At 40.4% G+C, this 23,215-nt stretch overlaps 1 protein-coding gene across 14 annotated transcripts in view; it reads right to left on the bottom strand.

The window, feature by feature from the left end:
• Nucleotides 1-23,215, bottom strand: part of map4k3a (mitogen-activated protein kinase kinase kinase kinase 3a) — a 350,582-nt gene that overhangs the window by 200,676 nt on the left and 126,691 nt on the right. For 11 of the 14 annotated variants that reach the window (XR_011355889.1, XM_069931965.1, XM_069931966.1 and 8 more), the window contains one exon: nt 21,908-21,998. The exons of 1 other annotated variant lie outside the window; for it this stretch is intronic. Coding sequence is in view for 11 of the 13 variants with exons in the window: in XM_069931965.1 (XP_069788066.1) it covers nt 21,908-21,998 (91 nt within the window). In the remaining 2 variants the exon portion in view is untranslated. Of the gene's footprint in view, nt 1-8,425; nt 8,507-10,007; nt 10,076-21,907; nt 21,999-23,215 lie in introns of those variants that run through there. 2 more of the 14 variants (XM_069931978.1, XM_069931976.1) reach the window with 2 other exon arrangements.

Below are 23,215 nucleotides of genomic sequence, written 5' to 3'. Positions count from 1 at the left end.
GGATATAAAAGTCCTGTTTCACATCTACACCAGCAACTATCATGAAGGTGAAGCTATCATCTTCCACCCACCCAGAGTTCACCTTTGGAAAGATCCATGTGTACATGGTCCATGCTGGACAACTCAGATTACGCTGGAATTGCATCAGACTTGGGCATGTAATAGCCTAATTGAACGCTGTCATCTACAAGCAGGAAGGACACCAGACCTTGCACTATACGGAAAGCAAGTGCCATAATTTGTATGGGGAAGCAGGCCAGATCAAAAGAGCCTGCTCAAAATGTACTTGTACCGACACACAGGTAATAAAATGGTTTCCGGGAATTGAAGTGGGTGCTGTCAAGATCATGAGAGAGAAGTACTTGGGAAGCTAAATGGTCTAAAGATAGATAAGTCTCCTGGACCGGATGGAATGCATCCTCAAGTTCTGAAGGAGGCTGCTGCAGAGATTGTGGAGGTATTGGTAATAATCGTCAAGGAATCAATGGTTTCTGGTACAGTTTCAGAGGACTGGAGAACTGCAGTTTAGCTTTAATTTAAATTTTTTTTGTGTATTTGATCCATAGTGAGAATTGTCCTTGATTATGTTTTTGGATCATTTTCAGGACTCGCTACAAGTGGGATAAATGTTCATATTCTAGGGGAGATCCAAATGATTGATTAATATAATTGTTTTAATTTTTTAATATTTTCTTTTATTAGTCCTCCCAAGCAGTTTCTGCATAGATCTGTTCTTTGATCATTATCTGTGATGTGAGACATGGAAGAAAGCCTCTACTTCCTTAGGAGTTTGCGGAGGAGCTAGTGGAGTTGTTCAAGTGAACCAGTTCAGACTTGAAGGGCCGACATGGCCTGTTTCCGTGCTGTAAACGGTTATATGGTTATAAGAAGGCAGCAGAAAGGAAAACACATACCTGTTATTCTGATGTTGATGATTGGGAAGATGTTGGAATCAATTGGCTTAGATGAGGTTATAAAGTACGATAGGTCAAAGCATGGTTTCCTTAAAGGAAAATCATGCCTGATAAACCTACAACAATTTTTTGAGGAGATAATAGGATAGACAGGGGAGAAGCAGTGGATATTATGTACTTGGACTTTTAAAAAGCCTTCAACAAGGTGCCATATATGAGGTTGATTAACAAGATGAGAGCCATGGAATTACAGGAAGGATACTAGCATGGGTAGAGCATTGATTAATAGGCAGGAAACAGAGAATGGAAATAAGGGGATCCAATTTGGGTTGGTTGCCTGTTACTAGTGGTATTCTGCAGGGATCAGTGTTGGGGCCACTTTTTTTTTAACATTGCATACAAAGGGGAGGAGTCACGTGATGGAGTAGTGGCCGGTAGGGGAACTCCAGTCCTCTCCAGAAAAGTTTAAAAAAAATAGAGAAAAAAACAAAGGCACAAACATAGAAACCATAACAAAGTGAAAGTCAAAGTGTGGAGAAAATGGCAGCAAAGAAAGAAAAACCAAAAACAACGGGAAGAAAAGAAGAAGGAAGGACGTCGGAGGAGGAAGGTGAAGGCCTTACCGGTACGGGGAGGCCCACCGCGGAGAGAGAAGCCTGCTCCCTGAGGTCAGTGGAAACCCCGAACTCAGGACTACAAAAATGGCTCACGGAGCCAAACAAAAGTGCGCAACTGCGCAAGACAAAAACAACACTGACGGGAGGGGGGACCAGCTGAGGAGTAAATCTCCACAGCTAAAACAGACAACTACAACACAACAGTTAGACTCTCAACAGGAAAACATAGAAAATAACGAGAACAAGAAGGAAGAGAATAAAAATAGGAAATCAAAGAAACAATAGATGACCAACCCAGAGGAAGAAGACCAACACCAAGAGACTTTTAATAAAAATAAGAAGAACAAGAATACCCAACAAAATAAAATAAACAACCCAACAAGAAAATCAGAAGAGACAGAGGTAAAAGGACACAGATCCTGGAGTCGACTCAGAAGAAGAGGAGGAAGAACACAGAGAAATGGAAGATAAAGGGAAGGGCAAGTACATGGATATTTTTTTTTAAGAATATATGGAAACAGTAAAAGAATGGCAGTCACAAGAATTCAGTGAAATAAAAAGAATAAAAAGTACAGAAGAAAAAGTGAATAGATGAGAGATGATCATGACAGATATAGGAAAAAGAGTGGACAAGGTGGAAGAACGAGAAACAGCCATAGAAATGGAGGTAGATGACTTAAAAAAGAAATTAGAAGAATCTGATAAAAAAGTTAAAGAAACACAGGAGCTGTTAGCTCAGAAGATAGATATAATGGAAAATTATAATAGAAGAAACAATATAAAGATAGTGGGCCTTAAGGAAGATGAAGAAGGCAAAAATATGAAAGAATTTATAAAAGAATGGATCCCCAGGGTCCTAGGAAGACCAGAATTACAGGAAGAAATGGAAAAAGAAAGGGCACACAGAACATTAGCCCCTAAACCACAACCACAACAAAAACCAAGATCCATTCTAGTAAAATTCCTAAGATATACAACAAGAGAAAATATATTGGAGAAGGCAATGAAAAAAATAAGAGAAGACAAAAAACCACTGGAATACAAGGGTCAAAAAAAAATTTTCTATCCAGATATAAGTTTTGAACTCCTGAAGAAGAGGAAGGAGTCCAATGCAGCAAAAACGACCCTATGGAAAAAAGGTTATAAATTTATGTTAAAATACCCAGCGGTACTTAAAATAGTTATTCCGGGGCAGCAAAGCAAACTATTCTCGAATCCGGAAGAAACACGAAAATTTGCAGGCCAACTACAAAACAGACAGAGAGATGAAAAGATGTAACAAGAACAAAAATGACAACAAACTATATACATATATAGTGTGTGTGTGTGTGCGTGCGTGCGTGCGTGCGTGTGTATATATATATATATATATTTATATATATATATATCTATATATATATATATAAAATAGAGTATAAGTAAGAACTAAGAAGGGAAGAAAGGAAGTAAGGAGGGAATTAAGAGAGTCACCTTTGTTATATATGAAGATTAAAATCTTTTCTGGGGGGGCTGGATGGGGAAGTATAACAGTCACTGCGAAATCAGTTGACGCTTGGGAGCAGATTCACAAATCCAAATGGAGAGGGGAGATGTGGTTGCCCAACAAAGGACAAAGGGCAACTCAGAAAGGGGAGGGACTATTGGGGTTAAAGGAATTTTAGATATGAGAATAGTGGAAATATTTTGTTTTAGAAATGTTGTCTTATAATGTGTTCAAATAAAGAAAGCAGAAATAGATAAGAAGAGAAGGTGGTGATGAGGGGAAAGGAAAGATAAACAAAGTATGAAATGACTATGTTGAATTATATGACTTTAAATATTAATGGAATACATAACCAAATAAAAAGGAAGAAACTGATAAATTTACTGAAAAAAGAAAAAATTGATATAGCATTCGTACAAGAAACACATCTAACTGAAGTGGAACACAAGAAATTAAAGAAAGATTGGATAGGGCATGTAACAGCAGCATCACATAATTCAAAAGCCAGAGGAGTAGCTATATTAATCAATAAAAATGTACCAATCAAAATAGAAGAGGAAATAATAGATCCAGCAGGGAGATATGTAATGATAAAATGTCAGATATATTCAGAATTTTGAAATTTTCTCAATGTATATTCACCTAATGAAGATCAAAAATTTATGCAAGATATATTTTTGAAGATAGCAGATACGCAAGGGAACATACTAATAGGAGGGGATTTTAACATTAATTTGGTCTCAAACATGGATAAAACTGGAAAAAAAACTAATAGAAAGAACAAAGTAACCAAATTTATAATTAAATCGATGCAAGAAATGCAACTTTTGGATATATGGAAGAAACAACACCCAAAGGAAAAGGAATATTCATATTATTTGGGTAGACATAAAACATACTCAGGGATAGACCTATTCCTGTTATCAGCCCACATTCAAGGGAGAGTTAGGAAAACGGAATATAAAGCTAGACTATTATCGGACCACTCACCCCTGTTATTGGCAATAGAGCTAGAGGACATCCCACCAAGAATGTATATATGGAGATTAAACTCCATGCTACTTAAAAGACAGGATTTTAGGGAATTCATTGAACGACAAATTAAAATGTACTTTGAAATAAATACGGAATCAGTGAAACATAAGTTTATACTATGGGACGCAATGAAAGTGTTCATCAGAGGGCAAATAATAAGTTATGAAACTAAGATAAAGAAGGACTACAATCGGGAAACAGAAGAGTTGGAAAGGGAAATAACAAATATAGAAAAGGAATTAGCAATAAAGGAAGATACAACTAAAAGAAGAGAATTGGCAGATAAAAAAAAATATGAAACACTACAAACATATAAGGTGGAGAAGAACATAATGAAGACAAAACAGAAATATTATGAGCTAGGAGAAAAAAACGTACAAAATTCTAGCGTGGCAGCTTAAGACAGAACAAACTAAAAGAATGGTATTGGCATTAAGGAAAAAGGACAAACAAATTACATATAATCCAACGGAGATCAATGAAAACTTCAGGGAATTCTACAAGCAACTACATCAAACTGAAAATGAAGGGAAAGAAGACAAAATAGATGAATTTCTAACTAACCGAAATTACAAACAGAGGAGCAAAATAAATTAATAAAACCATTTGAAATAGAAGAATTACAGGAGATATTAAAAAAACTACCAAACAATAAAACACCAGGAGAGGATGGATTCCCAATAGAATTCTATAAAACATTTAAAGACTTATTAATTCCTCCCCTCCTGGAAGTAATCAACCAGATTGATAAAACACAAAGCATACCAGATTCTTGCAAAACACCAATAATTACAGTAATACCAAAGACAGGGAAAGATCCACTTGCACCAGCGTCATATAGACTAATATCTCTACTTAACACAGATTATAAGATAATAGCTAAACTATTAGCAAACAGATTGGCTGACTATGTACCAAAAATAGTAAATCTAGACCAAACTGGATTTATTAAAAAAATACGAACAACAGACAATATCTGTAAATTTATTAACTTAATTCATGCAGTAGAAGGAAATAAAACTCCAACAGTAGCGGTTGCTTTAGACACAGAGAAGGCCTTTGACAGAGTAGAATGGAATTATTTATTCAAAGTACTACAAAAATTCAGCCTACCAGGTAAATATATTAATTGGATTAAAGCATTATATAAGGGGCAATTGGCGAAAGTGACAGTAAATGGATATATATCAAAACAATTTAACTTAAGCAGATCAACAAGGCAGGGATGTCCACTATCTCCCTCACTGTTCGCGTTAGCTATAGAGCCACTAGCAGAACTGATAAAAACAGAAAATAAAATAAGAGGGATAAAAATAAAAGAGAAGCAATATAAAATCAGTCTATTTGCAGATGACGTTATAATATACTTAAAAGAACCAGAAATATCAATAAAAGAATTACATAGGAAATTGAAGGAATATGGAGAAGTATCGGAGTACAAGATCAATGCAAATAAAAGTGAAGCAATGCCAATGAATAATGCGGATTTCACAAAGTTTAAGAAAGAATCGCCATTTAGATGGCAAACACAAGCAATGCGATACCTAGGTATACAACTAAATAAAAACCTCAACCATCTATATAAACTAAATTACCATCCATTAATGAAAAAATTACAAGACGACTTAGAGCATTGGAAAGACTTACCACTAACACTGATAGGAAGGATAAACTGTATTAAAATGATACAATACCTATTTCAGTCATTGCCAATACACCAAACAGAGAAATTCTTCAAGGAGTTAAAGAAAATAATAAGGAAATTCTTATGGAAAGGGGGGAAACCGAGGATAGCACTAGATAAATTAACAGAATGGTACAAACAAGGAGGCTTACAACTACCAAATAAGAATTATTATAGAGCCGCACAATTAAGATACCTATCAGATTTTTATCAAACAAGGGAAAAACCAGATTGGACCAGATTAGAACTAGATAAAATAGGGGAGAAGATACCTGAACATATACTATATAAATGGGATGAAAAATTGGTGCAATGTAGGAATTCACTGGTATTGCATCATCTGCTCAACATTTGGAAGAAGATTCATGTAGAAAGGAATAAAACAAATTACCAACTACCAAAACTAATATTGACCAAAATCAACTAATCCTTTTCACAATAGATAACCTTTCCTTTAGAGAATGGGAGAGAAAAGGGATCAAAAGAATAGAAAATTGTTTTTCGGGAAATAAATTATTATCCTTTGAACAAATGAAGGATAAATATAATATAACTCACGATACAATGTTTGCATACTACCAACTGAAAACCTACTTGAAGGATAAATTGGGAAACAGTCTTGAGGTTACCAGAAGGAAGCAATTTTGAATATGTGATTACAGACACAATGATAATCAAAAAATTTGTAACAAACATGTAAATCAAACTGCAAGAAAAGGAGAACGAGGAAACAAACGGTAAACCTAAACAAAAATGGGAACAAGATCTAAACATAAAGATAAAGAATGAAACATGGGAGAAGCTATGCTCCGGAACTATGAGAAATACAATAAACACGAGGTTACGCATGATACAATATAACTGGATACACATCACACCTCAAAAGTTAAATAAATGGGATCCAACAGTATCAGACAGATGTTTTCGCTGTAAAAAGGAAACGGGAACAACAATTCATGCAATTTGGACATGTGATAAAGTGTAAAAATTTTGGGAAGATCTAAACCAGATATTAAATAAAATCACAAAAAGCAACATACCAAAAAACCCAGAGATCTTCCTCCTAAGTAATATAAGAAACAAAGAATTTGGACTCGATTTGGATGGAGCACAAAAAAGATTTATTATGATAGCCCTAGCTGTAGCAAAAAAATGTATTATGTCAACCTGGAAATTAGAAGACAACTTGAGAATACAACAATGGTACATAGAAATGAATAAATGTATTCCATTAGAAAAAATAACATAAAATTTAAGAAATAACATTATAATATTTGAACAAATATGGGAGCCATACATGAAATACAATAGAGAAACCCTACCATGGACTTCCACCACCTAAAATGACAGGAGAAGGCAACGAAAACAACTGACTCAGTAAAATTTCTTGTTTATTTTTATTAAGTGACAACATTTTTTAACAGGTTTAATGTATCTTATAGATTGAACTTCAAATAAATGGGGAAGGGGGTGAGGGAGGGAGGGGAGGGGAGGGAGGGGGTAAAAGGGGAGAAAACAACACTGTATATATTTAAGAAGAAAAATGTCTGTATGTATCTTGGTCAATATGGTTTATAGTGTGAAAAATAAAAAATTTAAAAAAAACATTGCATACAAATGATTTGGATAATGGAATAGATAGCTTTGTGTCTAAATTTGCGGATGTCACCAAAATAGATAAGCAGAACTTGTGGTTCTGAGGATATGGAAAAACTACAAAGAGACTTGGATAGATTAGGAGAATGGGCAAAGAAATGGCAGATGAAATACAATATTGGGAAGTGGACGGTCATACACTTCGGTATAAGAAATAGATGGGCATGTAGCGGGGTCACTATGGTTATAGCTCAGGTTATAGCTCAAGGTAGAAAGAAGACTCACGTACCAAGAGAGTGTGATCGACACTGACTTCATTGGGATTCAGCTCTGCCTTTTATAGACAGACAGCCGTGTCACCACCATGGTTTAAACAAGGCCAGCTGCTGATTGGTTGTCCCAGATTCGACCATTATTCCTGTGGCCTATGGGAGCGGGCGCCTCATCCCGCATACTGTCTGCCCGATTGTCGTGTTTGATGACTGTTTGCTGTGTCGGCCCATAGAGTGGGCCGTGGGCCGCTACAGGCAGATTATTATTTAGATGGGGAGAAAATTCAAAATTCAGAGGTGCAAAGGGACTTGGGAGTCGGACACCCTAAAGGTTAACCTCCAGGTTGAGTCGGCAGTGAAAAAAGTGAATTCAATGTTGGCATTCATTTCTAGAGGAAAAGCATACAAGAGCAGAGAGGTAATGATGAGACTCTATAGGGCACTGGTGAGACCAGTGTTCAGTCTTGGGCACTGTTGTCAGTGAGGAAACAGGTCTGGTACGTCTCAAAGGCAAGGACCCTGAACACATATTTTTTGTAGTGAAGGATTTTATTTACAGAAGGCAAGTGCGGGAAATGGTAAGTAATGCAGCACACACACACAGTTTACAGTAGCTGAGGAAAGAAATAGCGGACAATTAATAACGAATGTGGGGAAAATAGTGTGGGAACCATATACATGCACACACAATAAACCAATACGTACAATGATCAAGGAAAAGTCACTACGATGCCCCACCACCCTTGACTCAGTGCAGGCACGGCTCTATGCTATAAAGGACACTAATTAAATGGTCCCAACCCTTTTAACAGTGCACATCTTACCAACAGTTTCTGCAGCATCCTCTCACATTTCTAGGCCTGGAGTGAAACAGGGTGGTCCCAAAGCAGAGGGGAATTGTACAGCTGCCAAAGAGAGAGAGAACAAAGAGCACATGGCACCTTTATAGTGCTGGAGGGACAAACCCAGATTATTTACAGGAGACCAATGGCTCGGTGCAGGAGGATTAATCCAATTGCAACAGCCAATGGCCCAAAGCCAAGTAAAGGCAGGCTGGAGAGTGCTTGGGGCCAACAGCAAGAACTAAACCTTGATTGGTAGCTGGTGTGTCCCCCAACTAGGTAGGGGGCAGTGCTGTCACATGACAGCCACAACCCTTCCCAATACTGACACCTTATTTGAGAAAGGATATGCTAGCATTGTAAAGGATTCAGAGAAGATGTACTAAAATGGTACCAGGAATGAAAGGGTTAGCGTATGAGGAACATTTGTCGGCTCTTGGACTGTACTAGTTGGAGTACAGAAGGAAGAGTGAGGACCTCATAGAACATTTTGAATGCTGAAAGACTTGTAGAAAGACGAATAGATGTGACAAAGTTGTTTCACATGGTAGGGGAGTCTAGGACAAGAGGTTACAATTTCAAAATAAAAGGGTGTCAATTTAAAACAGAAATGCACAGAAATTTCTTTAGCCAGAGAGTCATAAGTCTGTGGAACTTGTTACCCTCAGCGGCAATGGATGCAAAGTCGTTGGTTGCATTCAACACAGAAATTGACAGGTATTTGATTAGTCAGGGCATCAAGGGTTACGGAGAGTAGGTCTGAGTGATAAGGATCAGCTCATGATTAAATGGCAGAGCAAACCTGACAGGCCGGTTGGCCTACTTCTGCTCTTAAATCTTACGTTGTCAACATCACTACCCTCAGTGAGGTCAAAATCCCCAAGTCAACTGTGACCCTTAGTAATGATGGGGACTAAATGGAATGAGAAAACCCCAACCACCTGCACCTCCAACATCCAAATCACAGCCAAGAGGCCCCTCCCAAGAAGACAGAGTCAATGGAGGAGGAAACTGCAGAGGTAACAGAGGAAAGGTGACAGACTATGAAGAAAAGAAGCCTCAAAAAACAGTAAGAAACTGGCAAACAATATCCTGAACAGTGGGAAGGAAAGGGTCACATCACAGAGATACCTTTCCTTGTCTGACAAAGGCAGGATGGAGAAGACTAGAGAAAAACAGGCAACAGGAAAGCTTGTTTGAGGGAAGAAACATGCCCTCCATGCTCCAGCTTAGGAAGTCTGGGAGCAATGTTGAGGCTGTTGTCCTCTGGTCTGGGAGACATGGAGCAGTTTTAAGACTATCTCTTCCCCCAGTTCAGGGAGACCAGGAGCAGTATTGCAGTGTTGAAGGTGTCATCTGCCTCACCAACCACCCCCCCCCCCCTCCTCCCCCACCCCCCCAAGCTCTGGGAGGCAGGCAGCAATGCAACACCTGTTGAACCTCAGCTATAGATAGGGAGGATACAAATCAGCCAAGTGTGAAATGCACAAGCAGCACAAATAGATCACCCCCAGTGACAACACCAGCTTCCCCTCAAGGAACTCCACCCCCTGGGGAAGATCACCTTCTGTACGCGAGCCTGAAAACAATGCTGCAGTTCACCAAAGCTGTGGACATGAAGGTTGGTTTTCAGAAGACTTAAGATTTGTGAACTTTGGAATCAAAAATTACATTGGAGATTAAACATTGCCAGTGTGAATCACACTATGTCAACAAAGATGATGTGATGTTCATATAGGTGTGTGGGCTGCTGTACCTCAGGAACTATCAGAGGTGGTTGGAATGGTGGCCCAGACTTCCGCTGGTGACCAGATGCTGTGAAGAATTGTGGTTGTGAACTCCACATATTTTTAAAATATTTCTCAGCTTTACAATCTTTCTTAATCAACCAAACTTTCTGCATCTTATCTTTTTGGCGGATACAGATACTAGAAAATCTCTCATGCCAAAGAAAGGAGTTAAAATTCTTAAAATACAAAAAATTCCTCGACTCAAGGCTATGGCAGAGAGGGGAGAAACAGAGCTAACGCAGGAAGAATTGAAGCCTAAACAAAATACTCCTTTGACACTGAGTATGGTCTCTAATATATTTTTAAACAGTATGTGGATATAAATAATCTTTTAAAAATGTGGGCCAAAGAGATTGAGAAGAAGTTAGACCCGGTTCTGGAATCAATACCTCATTTTGAACAACATTTGACTGCTTTGGAGCTAGATTGGTCTGCTTTAAATGAATGGCTGGATAAGCTTGAACAACAAAATGAGACACTGACTGATGATAATAACAACCTAAAACAATGTATAATTAATCTGGAAAATCAGAGTCGCCAGAATAACATTCCCATTTTAGGTTTGAAGGAAGGATCAAGAAGGCCAAACCACCATTAAAATTTTCACAAACTTACTTACAGCCATTTTTGGAGAAGAAGCTGTTGGAAAAGACTCTGTGCTTGAAAGAGCACACCATTCCCTCTCAACCAAATACCTCAGAAGCCCCAGATCCATTATTATTCGATTTCACCATTTTCAGAAGAAATAAATAATTTTGAGAATGGCCTGCTCAAAAAAAATTTAGCTTATAAAGGAACACACATTCGCTTCTTAGAAGATTACTGCCCATAAGTTGTTGCACTCAACAAAGTCTACAATAAAGTAATGTCAGAACTATACAGGAAAGGTTCTAAACCTACCCTTTTTTATCCAGCGAGATCTAGAATAAGGCATGGAACTCAAAAGATTTTCTTGAGTTCACGAGAAGAAGCAGGCAATGTTCTTAAAAGTGAAACCCCGGGACTGGCGATAGCTGCTTTATGATGAACAAATTGAACAGCAGATTGTGGGAAAAGCTCTTTATTTTTCCTCTTTTTGTGTTTACTAGTTTAATGAAGACATTGTTTAGTGGCAACATGCCACTAGGCAGGCGAACCGGCCCCACTTGCAATCCACGCGGTGGGGCAGCCGGCCAAAATGGCGCCGTCGGGGGTTTCCCCTTCTTCTCAGAAGTCGGCACTGGGGGACCACGTGACATCCGAGTGACGTTGGCGCTCCCCAGCGTGTTTCTCAGCCAGGTCTGGGCTGGGAGTACAAGTCCAGCCCGGCAGGCAGCAATAGACAAGTTTTCTGCTCACTGAGCTCAACCCGTCTGGTTGTGTGTTCTTTCAGTAGCAGTGTAGCTGCCGCTACAATTGGTGACCCCAAATGGTTCAAATGTCTTTGAACCCAACATGAGTGAACCTGGGATCAGTGCTACAGCTGTTAAGTTGCCTGACTTCTGGGTTTAGGAGCCGGAGACCTGGTTCGGCCACACGGAGGCTCAGTTTCACCTCCGCCAGATTTCGTCCAACATGACCAAATTCTATCATGTGGTCGCCGCCTTGGACCAGGCTACCGCCAAACGTGTGCTGTACCTCGTTCAGCACCAGCCCACCGAAGGCAAATACGGGACCATCAAGTGAGTGCTCACTGGATCCCTCGGACTATCCAGGCGTCAGCATACCACTCGGATGCTGCACCTTGGTGGAGCTAATGGATGAGATGCTCGTGCTCACGGGTGATCACACCAACTGCCCACTCTTTGAGCGAATTTTCATCGACTATCTGCCTGACGACATCCAGCCGTTACTGGACTAAAAGAGCTTTACCGATCCAAGGAAGTTTGCTCAGAAGGCCCAAGTGCTATGGTTCGAGTGATTCCCGGAGGGCTTGGCAGTCCAGCGGGTCACGAGGCACAGGCATGACCACACCAAGCCTACCCCTAGCACTATGGTAGAACACCCGGCCCCTGCAGGGGCCACCAAGAGCATAACCAGGGGCACGGGATCCGCTCCGGGTCTCTGCTTCTACCACCAGTGCTGCGGAGCCAAGGCTCAGAAGTGTCGTCAGCCCTGCTCGTTCCGGGGAAATGAGCAGACCGGCCGCTGTTAATGGCTGCGGCAGCTGGCCAAGGACACGGCCTCCTCTACCTGCTGCATTCAGTCAGCGGCCAGTGCTTCTTCGTCGACACTGGGGCCCAGATCTGCGTCATCCCGGCCATGGCCATCGAGGACCACCCCTCTGTGCAACCAACGCAACAGAGATCCAGACGTATGGGAACAAGAGAGTCCACTTCCAGATCGGCCGTCGAAAGTTCTCGTGGAGGTTCAACGTCTTGTCCCTTCCAACTGCCATCCTGGGTGCTGACTTCCTCCTCGCCCACGGCCTCCTGGTGGACATTCGAGGTGGGCGTCTGGTAGATGCCTGGACTTACCAGGTCGTTCGCCTTAATGCCTCCCGCACAGAGCAGCCGCAGATGGCCATGATCAGCACGCCCAGAGACGAGTTCCAGTGAACCCTGGACGAGTTCCTGGACCTCCTCAGGCCACAGTTCTCCAGTGCCTCATCGTGCTACAGGGTCCACCGGTTCACGCCAAAGGCCCGCTGGCTCCCACCTGACGATGGGAGATGGCGAAGGAAGAGATTTTGCATCTGCTGGAGCTGGGGATCATTCAGCACCGGGCTCAGAAGCCCGCGCTGGGGGACCACGTGACGCCTGAGTGACGTCGGCACCCCCCCAGCACAGTTGTCAGCTAGGTCCGGGCTGGGAGTACAAGTCCAGCCCGGCAGCCAGCAATAAACCAGTTTTCTGCTCACTGAGCTCAACCCATCAGGTTGTGTGTTCTTTCAGTAGCAGTGTAGCTGCCGCTACAGTTTAACATAATGGAAGTTATTGAGAAATGGTTTTGTTTCAGGCATTAAAAGTCTTTAATTAATTTGAACTTAGATGGGATTGACCTTGAGTCGGGAATATAACTATCGGTCCAGGTTTTCATAATTGTTAAACTTTGTCTTTTCAGTGCGCGAGTTTAGTATTCTCTATTGCTCAGTTGAGTTTTACTCACTATACTAGTTTATAACTATAGTTATAAACTATAGTTATCCAACTGCACGAAAACCAACAAGGTCAGGTCAGATACAGCAATGAGCTCTCTGAACCCTTCTCCATTAACAATGGCGTGAAGCAAGGCTGTGTTCTCGCACCAACCCTCTTTTCAATCTTCTTCAGCATGATGCTGAACCAAGCCATGAAAGACCTCAACAATGAAGACGCTGTTTACAACCGGTACTGCACGGATGGCAGTCTCTTCAATCTGAGGCGCCTGCAAGCTCACACCAAGACACAAGAGAAACTTGTCCGTGAACTACTCTTTGCAGACGATGCCGCTTTAGTTGCCCATTCAGAGCCAGCTCTTCAGCGCTTGACGTCCTGCTTTGCGGAAACTGCCAAAATGTTTGGCCTGGAAGTCAGCCTGAAGAAAACTGAGGTCCTCCATCAGCCAGCTCCCCACCATGACTACCAGCCCCCCCACATCTCCATCGGGCACACAAAACTCAAAACGGTCAACCAGTTTACCTATCTCGGCTGCACCATTTCATCAGATGCAAGGATCGACAATGAGATAGACAACAGACTCGCCAAGGCAAATAGCGCCTTTGGAAGACTACACAAAAGAGTCTGGAAAAACAACCAACTGAAAAACCTCACAAAGATAAGCGTATACAGAGCCGTTGTCATACCCACACTCCTGTTCGGCTCCGAATCATGGGTCCTCTACCGGCACCACCTACGGCTCCTAGAACGCTTCCACCAGCGTTGTCTCCGCTCCATCTTCAACATCCATTGGAGCGCTTTCATCCCTAACGTCGAAGTACTCGAGATGGCAGAGGTCGACAGCATCAAGTCCACGCTGCTGAAGATCCAGCTGCGCTGGATGGGTCACTTCTCCAGAATGGAGGACCATCGCCTTCCCAAGATCGTGTTATATGGCGAGCTCTCCACTGGCCACCGTGACAGAGGTGCACCAAAGAAAAGGTACAAGGACTGCCTAAAGAAATCTCTTGATGCCTGCCACATTGACCACCGCCAGTGGGCTGATAACGCCTCACAGTTTGGCGGGCAGGAACCTCCTTTGAAGAAGACCGCAGAGCCCACCTCACTGACAAAAGGCAAAGGAGGAAAAACCCAACACCCAACCCCAACCAACCAATTTTCCCCTGCAACCGCTGCAACCGTGTCTGCCTGTCCCGCATCGGACTTGTCAGCCACAAACGAGCCTGCAGCTGACGTGGACTTTTTACCCCCTCCATAAATCTTCGTCCGCGAAGCCAAGCCAAAGATTGAGTTTATAACTATAGTAGAGGGGACTGTTGGAAAAGATGGCTAACGTTCATCAGCTGGTTTGTTTGAATTTCACTTTACCAATTATGTATATGAAATTTAAAGTTAAACAGGATATTTTACAGTAAATGGTGATTGTGGAAAGATCATGCGCATTGAAAGACTGGAATGCTATTTAGATCTCATTTGCGTGCTATCAGCATTTTGACTAACTTTCTTGTCCTTATCATTATAACATTTGATTAATTAGGAGCAGGAAAATCAACAGTGGAATCAAAGAGGGTTACATTAAATTTTTTTGAGCTGGTCACTATTTTTTCCTGTTTTGTAGTGTGGTGGCAGTGCGGGACTGTGGCCTTGGTGGTGAAGAGGAAGCATGCCCCAGTACTTTCATCTAGTGATATATCTTAAAATACATAGTTTAAAAATAGCACCTATTGTCTCATGGAATGTGAAGGGGCTTAACAGACCCATAAAGCATAGAAAGATTTTAGTGCACAATAAACATTTAAAAGCAGTTATCACGTATTCCCAAAAAACACATATCCAAAAGACAAATAAAGCCAGACCAATGTTTAAATGAAAGGGTCAATATTATCACTCAACCTCTGAAGCCAAAATTAGGGGCATCTCCATTTTAATACAAACAAATGTACCATTTATACTGCATAACAGTATAATGGATAAAATGGACCATTATATTATTCTTACTTGGACACTACAGAATAAACTGGAGGTTTTAACCAATATTTATGCTCCAAATGTGGGTAACATTTTTTAAGGTTTTAACCAGACCTTTCCCAATATCACTAATTTTAGGGGAGATTTTAATTGTTGTTTGAACAGAATTTTAGACTGTTCTTCGAAAAAAAAGACTAATCTCTTGAAATCGGCTTTAACAATACACTCCTTCTTATCTAATATGGGAGTGTCTGAGGTATGGAGATTTTTGAATCATGCCTCTAGAGATTACTTTTTTTTTCAACCATTCATAAAGCTTATACCAGGATTGATTATTTTTAAATTGACAACCAGCTAATTAACTCGGTTAAAGCTTGTGAGTATCAAAGTATAGTCATTTTTTGATGTCAACTCAACCCCAGATGTTTCAAATTTAATGGTCTGGGATACCATGAAAGCCTACCTATGTGGCCAAATCATTTCTTATACAGTCAATAAAAATAAAAGGGCTAGGGAAGAAAGATTAGATTTCATTAATCAGATTAAGCAAATTGATTTAAACTTTTCCTAAAATAGAGACTTGGAGCTATACAGAAAAAAAACTGAACTAAGATCTAAATTTGACCTTCTTTCTACATACCCGATTGAACAATGGATTTTTTAAGAACTAACGGTCAATTTTATATTCATGGAGAGAAGTTTAGTAAACCAATTGAAAGCCATTTCAGCTAATAAGCAAAGTAATAAGATATGTCTCCCTAATGGTACTACTACTACTACCGAGCAATCCAAAGTAAATAATATTTTTAAAGATTTCTGCACTCATTTATATTCCTCAGTATTTAATAATGAGCATGATTTAATTAATGAATTTTTAGAACATTTAAATATACCAATAACTTCTCAGGAAAATAAAGAACAGGGGTGGCCAACCTTTTAATTTTTAATCTTTAATTTAGACATATAGCTTAGTAACAGGCTATTTGAGACCACGTGTATGAACCAGGAGTGTAAGTTAATTCGGTGCCACAGACACATAGGCTGAAATGACCTGTTACTGTGCTGTAAGTCTAAATTAAAAATGTAAAATTAAACTCCAATTTCACAAGAAGAATTGCATAAAGCAGTACTTTCATTACAATCAAATAAAGCTCTGGGGCTGGACAGTTATCTAGTTGAGTTTTACAAAATCTTTTCTAAACAATTAGTCCCACGTCTAAACTTGGTAATAAACAACTCTTTCTCAGAAGGAAAATTACCTCCTCCTTTTAATGAAGTAGATATTTTGGTAATCTTAAAAAAAGGCAAAGACTCAGAGGATTGTGCATCTTATAGACTGATCTCTTTACTAAATGAGGATGTTAAGATTTTATCTAAAGTTCTAGCGTATCAATTGGAGAATGTCTTATCAGGTATAATAAACTTGGATCAAACAGATTTCATTAAAAAATAGATATTCTTATTATAATATCCAAAGATTAGTGAATAACAATTGATGTATTTTATCCTTAGATGCTGAAAAAACATTCAACAGAGTAGAATGGGAATATTTATTTGCCACCTTAGTAAAATTTAATTTTGGCCAAGATTTAATACATTGGATAAACCTTTATATACATCTCCAATGGCCTTAATTTGTACCTATTCCCAGCAATCCAAGCACGAAACAAGGCTATCCTCTTGAGCCCACTGCTTTTGGACTTAGTGCAGTACTGGAACCACTTGTTACTGCTCTGCGGGCAAATCCTGATTTTACTGGTTTGTTTAGAGGAACGACTGAACATTGGTTATCTCTTTAAGCAGATGACCTTTTGTTGTTCATTTCCAACCCCGAGTTATTCAAACTGAATATACTGTCATTACTTTCTCGTTTTAGCAGATTTGCTGGTTATAAGATTAATCTCCATAAGACTGAATTACTACCACCAAGGGTGCACCACACCAGAACTTTATTCTGAATATCCATTCAAAATAGAGAATAAACAATTTTAATACTTTGGCATGATCATAACTAAGAATTTTTAAAATCTTTTCAAAGAAAACTTTGCACTTTTAGTCAACAAAAGCAAATCAATTCTTCCAGGATGGTTACCACTCTCATTGTCTATGATTGGTCGTATTAATTCGGTTAAAATGAATTTTTTACAAAAATTTTTATACCTCTTTCAATCAGTGCCAATATTTCCTTTTTTGACAATTTTGAATCAATTATTATGTCATATAAATGGCAAAACAAGAAACCTAGATTGAATAAAAGGTACTTTCAGAATACTAGAAATAAAGGGGGATTAGCCCTACCCAATTTCCATTTTTAATATTGGGCTATAAACATAAGAAATATGTTACTATTGTTGCAATGTGAAAAGACAGATGAATTTCCTAACTGGATCAAGATGGAGTTGAAATCCCTCAAAAATACCTACATATCTATATTCAAAAATTGACAAAGAACTTAATATATGACACATAGATTCAAGATCTGGAATCAATTCAGAAAAATTTTCAGATTTACAGGATTTATAGTTACAAGTTATTTATTTCTACCAGCTATTTTAGATGCTGGTTTTCAAGAATGGAATTTTTTAGGTATTAATGAAGATCTTTTCATACAACAACATTTGATATCTCATCAACAATTGGGTATGATATTTAACCTATAGACATTATTTCAAAAACTATCAAATTCAACATTTTGTTTGCTCTAAGCTTTTAACATTGCCTACTCTTCCTGGCCCAAATTTCATCGATGAACTCTTCGATTTACCCATACCCTTGGAGGACAATGTGTTCTGAATTTTGGATTTTTCTGGATTTCAGAACAAAAGCCAGCTGCCCAGATTTAAGCCCGCCCAAATTGTGCAGCCATTTCGACCCCCTTCCAGTCTCGCTGCTGTCTCCCCCCACCCCCCCATTGCCCGCCCGACTCACACTGCCGGTCTCTCGCACTCGCCCACCCGACTCGCACTGCCGGTCTCTCGCACTCACCCACCCGACTCGTGCTGCCAGTCTCTCGCTCTCGCCCACCCGACTCGCGCTGCTGTTCTCTCCCCCTCGCCCACCTGACTCACACTGCCAGTCTCTCGCCTGCCCGACTTGCGCTGCCGGTCTCTCGCACACCCGACTCGCGCTCCCCACTTGCTGGATTTTGGAGCTTTCCAGATTTTAGATGTCTGGATAAGGGATTGTGTACCTGTATCTCCTTTATATTATAAATTATTGAATATAAAAGCAATTTCTGTCAGTGAAATTAAAACTGAATGGGAGAATGATCTGAATATCTCTTTCTCAGAAGAAGAATGAACTTCAATTTTGGGCCTGATTTACAATTCATCATTGTACACTAGGCATAGTCTTATTCAATTCAAAGTGCTACACCTTGTACATTTTTTCTTATTTACCTCTTACAATATTATATGTATTATCATTATTGAATTTAGAATCAAGTAGTATTGCTACTATTATTTGTAAATAAGCGAAGGTTTCATTGCAATTGATTTACTGCTTTTTTTTTCTGATAAAACTCAATAAATATAATTTTAAAAGAAAGGGATCATGGCCCCATGGGCAGTCTGTATGGCCAGGGGAAACGATTATCACACCTACATTCTAAGTACACTGTTGCAGGGAGACAACCTTGTAAACACTGAAGTTAAGGAGGTGATTGGGGGAGTCTCCTTGTGGCAGAAGTAACATACCACAACATCCCACACCAGCTGACAATATGCATGCATCGCCCATGTGGAACAAGAGGCTGGTCAGATTCCAGCAGCTCCCACCATTCCTGGCGACATTCTGGCCAGTCGTTCTGGCCACTGACTTCAACCATATCATCAATGTTGATAGATGATCCAGCAGTGTCACTGTCAGAAGCCTGCTGGTGGAGTACAGCTGCAGCCCATCTGTTTGAGATCAAACAGCTCAACCCGACCTCAGATTGACTTCCTCTTCGTATTGAATACTGTCATGGTAAGAACTACTGATGTCACATCAGTGTTTTTCTCTGACCATTGGCTCCTTTGCTCCTCCTGTCACCTACAGGATGACCAGAGGGCAGGCAGGGGAACATGAAAGCTGAATGTGAATTTGTTGACTCCAGAGAATGTTGAGGAACTGAAGAGTATCATGTGAACTTGAGAATGCTGAAACCCCTCTTTGACTGGTGGGAAGTGACAAAGGAGAAAATTAAGAGGTTCTTTATCCTCATACGTGTTCAGAGAGAAAGTGTCAGAAGGAATTGAACCAAATCCAGACACACTAGCAGTAACTCTTCTTCCTGCAGTCAAGAAAGGTGAATGTGAGAGAGGAATGCTGAGAGGCAAAGAGCCAACAAGCCTCATTCTTCACCTCAGAATTTTCTGAGATCATCGTCTGACCCAGAGTTAATCCAGTGGAGCAGGATAGGATGTGCTCAAGCTTCTTCTTCCAAAAAGGTTCACAGGAGGTGCTCTGCAATCCACAGCCTTAAGAAAGAGGATGGTCAGTCACATCCTCATAGACGGACACACTGAGGATTAGGTGATCCTTTGATGCTGATCTCTATGAAACTAAGGCACAAACAGCACAGCCTCCCAGACCTTCATATCCTCTATCACAGAGATCTTCAATGACAGCAGGTGGGAGAATCTGGACAAGTCACTAACGTTGGAGGAGATGGCTTTGAGTCAAATAAAGCTTCAGAAAGTGCCCATTTGTAAACCACTCTGTGAGGTGGGTCTGGACCTGTATAAATATACATTCTGGCAGGTAGTACATCAGACTCTATGAGGAAAGGCATCATTATCTTCATCTACAAGCAGAAGGCAGAGAAGGAAAACATCAGGAATTAAAGACCCATATCATTGTTTAACTTTGATTACAAAAATCCTGTCCAAGGCCCTCACTAATCTGATCAAATTTGCTCTGGGACAGGTAATCCACCCAGACTAAATGTCTGCTATTCCTGACAGGAAAATCTTGGACTGCCTTGTGCTGCTCAGAGATACCATGCAGGACAGGAGGGTGGACAGCTGTTTGATCAGCATGGACCAGAAGAAAGCTTAGATAAGATATTGCACATGTACATGATGCATGTGCTCTCCAAAATGGGCTTGGTGGAGGGGTGGGGGAAAGAAGACATAAGACTGAACTGCTCTACCATGACATTTGTAGTCCAATTAAAATCATGAGTGGGCAACAGATAGTTTCCCCATCCAGTCTGAAGACAGGAATGTTCACCCACTCTCTTCAATCTTGTTTGTGTGCTACAAAGAGAATTTTTTGCTGAATACATTAGGAAGAATGAGGGTATAAGACGAATGACATTACCAGGCAGTAGAGGCATCCAGATCAAAGCCTCCTTGTACATGGATGATGTCACGATCTTCTATTCAGACGTACAAATGGTACGCAGACTGACCAAAATGAGTTGGCATCAAACACCAGAAGAGCAAGGTAATGAATGCTCATTGGTAACTGGTTTGACCAGTCCACCATTCCCTTTCACAGTCTAGTCCAACTATCTAATGATACTGGGGATCTGAGTAGGAGGGTCTAAGGAGTGTAACAAAAACTGGTTGGAGCAGATAGCTTAGGTCCAGCAGAAATTAGGTCAGTGGGAGTGCTCTTTCTCAGTAACGGGAGAACCTGGTCATCAGATATGATGTGCTCTCAGTAATACTGTATAAGATCCAGGTGTGGCCCATTCTGCACACCTCCATCCTGGTAGTTACTTGACCAGTTATTTTGGAATACAGAATGGAATAGATCTGACAGGTGGCCACGTACAAGTCACTTGACAACAAAAGCCAGGGATGACCTCTTTCACGTGTGGCTGCTCAGGCTGTGCGTGGAACCAAATTACGAGCACACCAAAGGCCATTATGAAAGATGGGCCTGTCCTCATTACCACACAATATCCCAGTCAGTTGGACATTACCTATACTTTGTGGAAAAGATTTTCCCCATAAACCGCTTTAACTTACAAGTCCATCAGGCATGGTATGCCCTTACAGCATGGAATGTCCTAAAGACACTGCGAGACAAAGACTCAATATGGGTGATGGGATTGTTCCCTGAGCAGACTGTCCAGTTCATCTGGCAAAATCTCTCACTGCCAGAACTCACTAGCAAGTACAAGGACCTAGCCTGGCTGGTGGTGAGAGGAAGCCTCCTGGTCAAATCCTTCCTGTACAATTGGACTATCACCCTAATAACTATTGTGTTCAAGATGACTGCGATGATATTTCCTTAAAGACTGTGGATTTGCCAAGAGTGTGAGGGGAAGGAGCCTTGCATAGTTGTGTAAGCTTTGGTTATGCTTCTTTGCTTCATCTTTATCGCTTTGCATCTATTTCCTCAATTTAGGTTATTAATGAGGATCTTTGGGATATTTACTACATTGAAGATGCTATATTAAAGTAGTTGGACACCCAAATTTGAAACAGAAATTTTTCAAGAAAACACCGTAATTGCAAGAAAATAGTTTACAGTTATTTGTTGTTTAAAAAATGAAACATGACCAAATATCACGCAAACATGTTGTTCCCAATTCTAAAATTAAGTTAAAATGTAGGTGCACACCAAGGCATAATTCAAGCCAATAAAGACAGGAATTGTATAAGTGAGGAACAAAGTTAAATTGGAGCACATACCTGAGGTAACTGCCAAAATAAGCAACAATGTTTGAATGTTTACAGTCTTTCATCATAATAATCTCCTGCTGTACGATGGCAAAGTCCTCACCTGAGAAGGAAACATTTTTGTTAAATGACAGTCGACAAATTAATTTCAATCTTCACTGGAATATTAGAAACAAATTAGAAATTAACAGATTAATATGCATTTGAGACAAAAAAAAATTATGACCATCTCACACCTGAAATATTAACAGTTTAAGAAGGGCAATAGAGGCAAACCAGGAAATTATCAGCCAAAGTCACAAAACTTTGGTTGCACTGTAGCGGCAGCTACACCGCTCCTGAAAGAACACACACAACCAGATGGGTTGAGCTCAGTGAGCAGACTCGTTTATTGCAGGCTACTGGGCTGTACTTATACTCCCAGCCCGGACCTGGCTGAGAAACGGGCTGGAGGGCGCTGACATCACCCGGGCGTCACATGGTCCACCAGCGCGGGCTTCTGAGCCCCGTGATGGGAGGAAGGGAACACCCCCGACGGCGCCATTTTGGCCGGCTGCGCCTCCGCGTGGCTTACAACTGCCTAGTGGTGAGCCGCTACATCACTACATTTAGACGAGTACTGTGTGCAGTTCAAGAACTTGGAGGCTTTAGAAAGGGTACAGAAGAGATTCACCAGGATTTTGCCTAGATTAGAGAGTATTAACTACAAGGAGAGATTTGGAGAAATTCAGATTGTTTTCTTTTCTCGCCGCATGTAATACTATGGAAGAATTTAGAATTTATAATGTGCTGTGAAGAAAGCGTTCCTTTCAGCAGCTACCTCTAAATCAAAAAGGCAATCATATTTAAGAAAATTTAAAAACCTGCAATTTCTGTCTATCACCATATAAATTGTAACTACCGAATCAAATTTAATAGCCTACTACTATCTTTGACATTTTATTCTCTTTAAAGCAATATTCCAGGGAGATCATTCAGATTTTATAGCCAACTGCTGCGACTTGTTTAGGGAGAATGGTCACCTTTAAAAATCCAGCCCAGATACCAAGACATGAGAAAACATATTAGAAGAGCAATTTTAAGAATGTTCTTCACGAGAGCTGCTGAGACAGAATTATTGAAGGAAGAGGGAGATACATTTTTGGTCTACAGGAAAATGAAGGGTTATTTGAATGCTATTAGTTAGGCAGAAATGAGTGATGAAGGTCAGAGTCAGGTTACTGGCATTTTCCCATTTTTATTTCTGATTTCCCACATCTGCAGGTTTTTTAAAATCCTGTTTTTCTCATCATGCTGGAAACTGAAGCCAGAAGAAGCCTG

Source organism: Narcine bancroftii, chromosome 4 (genome assembly GCF_036971445.1).
Source record: "Narcine bancroftii isolate sNarBan1 chromosome 4, sNarBan1.hap1, whole genome shotgun sequence".
NCBI lineage: Eukaryota > Metazoa > Chordata > Chondrichthyes > Torpediniformes > Narcinidae > Narcine > Narcine bancroftii.
This window is presented reverse-complemented; position numbering and strand designations above follow the sequence as displayed.